The sequence below is a fragment of the Gastrolobium bilobum genome, unplaced genomic scaffold, assembly GCF_033153095.1.
Source record: "Gastrolobium bilobum isolate Gb01-03AN ecotype WA unplaced genomic scaffold, APGP_CSIRO_Gbil_v1 utg27014, whole genome shotgun sequence".
Taxonomy (NCBI): domain Eukaryota; kingdom Viridiplantae; phylum Streptophyta; class Magnoliopsida; order Fabales; family Fabaceae; genus Gastrolobium; species Gastrolobium bilobum.
Genome location: NW_026899978.1, coordinates 110,801 through 115,840, shown reverse-complemented (window position 1 = coordinate 115,840; position 5,040 = coordinate 110,801). Strand labels below are relative to the sequence as shown.

Sequence of the window (5,040 nt, the reverse complement as noted above, 5' to 3'; positions counted from 1 at the left end):
CAAAATATTGGCTCGCTGGTTGTCTCGCGGGTTTGCTCAAAAACTTTAATTTTTGTGGTTTGTTCTCCTGTATAAAATTATTGTATTTTGCAGTCCAACTACAAGTAGAGTAGTTTACAAAATCCAAAAACATTAAATGAAACACAAACCACTCCACGAATCACAGGAGTCATTTATCATGATTTTCTGAATTACTCTAACTCACGATAACCATAAAACGTATATAAAGCCAAAAAATAAAAAATAAAAGAAATCCATTATATATTTCAACGATAAGCATCTAGAATCAAAAGCCAATCATGAAAAAAATGGACCTGCAAAAGCGACCAATATAGTAAAGTCCATCAGTGGAGAATCCATCAGTAAAGTCCATTGTATTTTATTAAAAAAAAAAAAAAGAGTAACCCGCGAGCTGGCTCGTTCAACCCGCGAGCTGGCTCGTTTGAGCTCGGGTTGGCTCGGGTCGGGCTAAATCGAGCTGGCAGCTCATTTTTGCCAACCCAACCCGGCTCGTTTTGTGCGGGTTACGAGCCAACCCGACGGGTTGGCTCATTTTTGCCATCCCTAATCTCGGCCTTCATATTTAAATTCAACATCCTTACATAAAACTGATGTATAACACTCTTCTCCAGTAGCCGTCACCATTTTCATTGGAGGAGAAATGTCGTACATTTGTAAATTTAGCCCAACGACCATAAAATCAGACATATATGAGTGTGTAGCTCCTGAGTCAAACAAGACTTCAATATCCATATTATCAATATAAATTATACCTTTCACAAGGTTTGGAGACTTTTCGGATTGTTGACGGTCCATGGTGTATACCCTACCAACCGTCTGGGACTCCTTCATAGGTGGAACAACTGAGACAGGAATAATAGTAGCTTGAACTGCCATAGTCCTCACTTCATGCTGAGGACACTGCCTAGAGTAGTGGCCGGCTCTTCCACACTTATAGCAAATAACTTCACCCGTAGCACAAGGACCTCTATGTTCTTTTCCACACCCTTTACACTTGGGAGGAGGGCCTCTATCAACAAAATTCTTTTGAGTTTCAGGCTTTTTGAACAAGTCAAACGGATTGTTCACATTCAGCTTTTTACCCTTCATTTTATTGTCCTTCCAATAATTTGAGCCTGTTGCTTTATTGGCATTCGGTGCCTGGGTCTCAGAAGGCTTCTTGGTCTTGGACACATTGTATACTTCTTCTACCTTTCGGCACTGATTCACAAATCTGCTAAACTGTCAGATGTCACAGTTTGACATCTTCCGAGACATCTTCTCATTAAGACCCCATTGGAACTTGGAGGTCATCTCAGCTGGAGTGGGTAAGGCTCTCCCATAGTTAGCGTACTTCACCAACTCGTTGAATTTAGAAAAGTATTGATCAATCGACATCGACCCTTGTTTCAGATCATTGTATTCATTCTGCTTCTGTTCCCTAGCCTCCCTAGGGAAGTAATTATCCAAGAACAACGTCTCGAACAGCCGCCAGGCGATTTCCCGGCCTTCAGCTTCTAAGGGCTGCACTGTATTGCTTCACCAATCTTCAGCTTCCTCTTCCAGCATATACATTGAGTAGACCAACTTCATTGCATCAGGGCATCTCATCACCCTGAAGATCTTCTCCATAGCTTGGAGCCATTTTGCTGCCGCCATTGGATCATAGCCTCCCTTAAAAGTAGGAGGTTTGTGTTTTCGGAAAGCCGTCAATCTCCTTTCTTCAGCTTCGTGTTCAGCAACATGCTCAACACGTGGTTGACGAACCTCGGTGTGATGACTATGACTTCCAGAATAGTGGCTAGCCTCACCCTCATTGTTACCCACTACACCCTTTTCATGTAAAAGAGGTGGAGAAGGCGTGGCAGTGTGAGGAGGAGGAGTGGGTTGCCGGTTCACATGTCTAGCACCCCTCAGGGTCCTCAACTCATTCATCATCACGACCATGGCATTCCGCGAATATTCATTCGTCTTTAACAAATTTTCATTGGCTTGCCGGCTAGCAGCTGACTGCCTTTGAACGGCTGCAAGAGTTTCAGCCACGGGATCAGTCTGCCCGCCCGTTGCCCCACAACCACTTCTGGGCCTCACTAAAGCAGCCAAACAGGTTCTGGCTGAGCATTGATATTTGATGGTTCAGGGTTATTTCGGTTCCTCGTCATGTCACTACACATGTTACACAAAGAAATGAGTTGATCAGGCTCACACTCAGTGATCACAAATGCAATAATCATAAAGAGTACCTAAGCAACTATAAAGCATTAAACACCAAGCATATATAACAATAATCCACAAGTTTAGCTACAAAACTGCTCTGATACCATAAAATGTAACACCCCGTTCTAGAACCAGTTTGTTAACATTGTTTTATGATATTAAGCGCAGTTACAATCACATTGGTTCAATTAAAAACCCGGATAAATTTTTTCGTTTTCCTTTTTATAACTTACTTGTTTTTCCTTTTTAACAACGCCGAGTTTGAAATAACCAATTGCGTGACCATAACGTTATTACTTTGCGGAATAATCAAAACTAAACTTAACATCATATCATTAGTTTGTTCGAGTTCAATACTAAACTCTCTTCACATATTATTAAATTGGAATTTCTATACTTACTTTATAGTTCTCATCTCATACTATGTTATAGATCTCATAGATAGCTTTGCATGGGTTTAAACCGCGCTCAAATCAGAGATCTGAAGCTCAAGTTATGACTATTTTAGTAAACTAGGTTGTGCTGTCTCGGGATGCGCGCTCGAGCGCTCAAATGGGCGCTCGAGCGCCCACTGCGAAGAATTTTGGTCACCATCAGGTCATTCAGAGCGCTTGGGTGGGTGTCTGCGCGCTTGAGCGCCCGAAATCAGCGCTTGAGCGCCCAAATAAGCGCTTGAGAGCCCAGAGGCAGGGGCTTTCCCTCATTTTTACGTATCTAGCGCGCTTGAGCGCCCAAACCAGCGCTTGAGCGCCCAAATAAGCGCTTGAGAGCCCAGAGGCAGGGGCTTTCCCTCATTTTCACGTATCTAGCGCGCTTGAGCGCCCAAACCAGCACTTGAGCGCCGAGAGGCAGGGGCTTTCCCTCATTTTCACGTATCTAGCGTGCTTGAGCGCCCTCCACCTGGGGCAGACTTGGTCTCCCCTGTTTTTGGGTGAATTACTTGGGGAAACTCCATTCCCCATTCATTCTTCAAGGGTTATTACACCTAATTGACAAGGAGAAACCAACCATGGTCACACACCATGTGGCACCTACATTCTATAACTCTTTACCAATACATGAATTCTAATCTTTCAAGGTACTCATACACTAAGAGAAGCATGCATACCATTTCATCATACATATATCTCCATTAATTACAACATGTATTAATTACAAAATCAGGGGACTTAGCTACCAAAAGAACTATGATCAACCCCTTGGCTCTCAACAACAAAAGAGGCACCAAAGGAGGTGAGCATAGGCTAAGTCCATCCAATAAAGCATGATATACGAATGATAATCGGCTTTCAACTATAAGTCCTATACATGGTATTTCTACATGTCATGTATAATCCCAAAACATGCAACATCTTCATGCATCTACTAATCCAAATATGGCCACTTGCCACTGGAGGCTCCTGCAGCATCTTTACCTGAAAGGGGGTCCCCACAACACGGGGTGAGATATACGAATATATCACAGTAAATCAGGGGTCCTTGGAGCATCTCTCCACCCCATAGTTCAATCACAGTGTAATAGCAGTAACAATAAAAATGCAATAAATACATATCCATGTAGTGTGTAAACAACATCTCCAGGAGAAATCCCTCGAGCTCTCAAGCTGTCCTAAGGATACTCAGAAGCAAATAGTCCTACTGTCCAGCTAAACTACCAAGTATGATTTACGCATCGTCATGCAACATACCAACATAGGGAAACACCATCCTATGCCACACCAAAGCATACACATACGTATAACAAAGCATTAAACTATTTCATTGCATTTATATACATTATCACAACCATTACCCAATCAGGGCTCGGTGGAACAATCAAGGGAATTATACCCAAGGTCCGAAGGCTTACCTCAAGCTTCCAATTCACCCTTTGTTCATCACCAATCTCAACAATACTCTTCTCCAAAACCAACACCTACACATGGTATAATGCAATCAACACATTGCATCCAAGAGTATTTCATAATCATCAATCAACTACTCAATTCATACCACAACACTAGTATGAGCTTACCAATTCCAAGGAGCTAATCGAGCTCCATCACTTGCTCCAATGGTTGGTCACTCAAGGTTGGTCCAAATGCCTCACTCCTAGGCATCATATGGACACAATCAATATCCAACCAAACCAACCATTTATCACAATCGCAAGAAAACCCACAATCAAGTATATAATCCTACAATTTTTCCAAGTATAGTCATATAACTATCTAAGCTCATTTTCATTGATTAAATGTCATTCCTAGCATTTTTTTACTACATACATTAAGCATTAATCCTCCTAGGACATAGCCATTTGACTCACATTATCATTAAAACCCTAAAATTTCCAACTCAACAAAACCATGAAAGAGATGAGGATTTCTTACCTCAATCACCACCACAATGGTCCAATGGAGATGTTCAAAACCACAACAATGGAAGACCTCACCTCAACCTCATCAAATTCCTAATTTTTGCCACCTTCAACAAGGAAAATCTCCCTCCACAATGATTCCCACTCAAAACTAAGTTAGGGTTATGAAAGAGGGGAAAATTTGGAGTAGTTTAGGCTTTGGAATCATCCAATTTGGTTGCGGAACAATGGGTCTTTGGATTTTCTTCTCCCTTCCTTTCTCTCTTCTTTCTCTCTTCTTTTTTCTCTCTGGAGCACGACGAACAAATGGGGAAAATAGGATCTTTTGGGTTGCTTTAGTCACTTAACATAAGTTAAGTGACTTTAAGTGGGTATCAGCTCATCTATCTATTCAACTCCATTAAACACCAAACTTTACCCAAAAGTCTGGAATATTTTTCTAGGAATATTTTCACTTTTATTTTTAT

The 5,040-nt window shown here is 41.6% G+C and overlaps 1 protein-coding gene across 1 annotated transcript; it reads right to left on the bottom strand.

Moving 5' to 3' along the window:
- Positions 1-773: 773 nt before the first annotated feature.
- Positions 774-4,316, bottom strand: LOC133294612 (uncharacterized; the record flags this gene model as incomplete). The annotated part of the gene is made up of 3 exons (XM_061493316.1): positions 4,263-4,316; positions 4,067-4,132; positions 774-1,221 (listed from the first exon to the last, which is right to left on the bottom strand). Coding segments are annotated over exons 1-3 (568 nt in total), but the record flags the coding sequence as incomplete, so codon positions are not given.
- Positions 4,317-5,040: the final 724 nt, after the last annotated feature.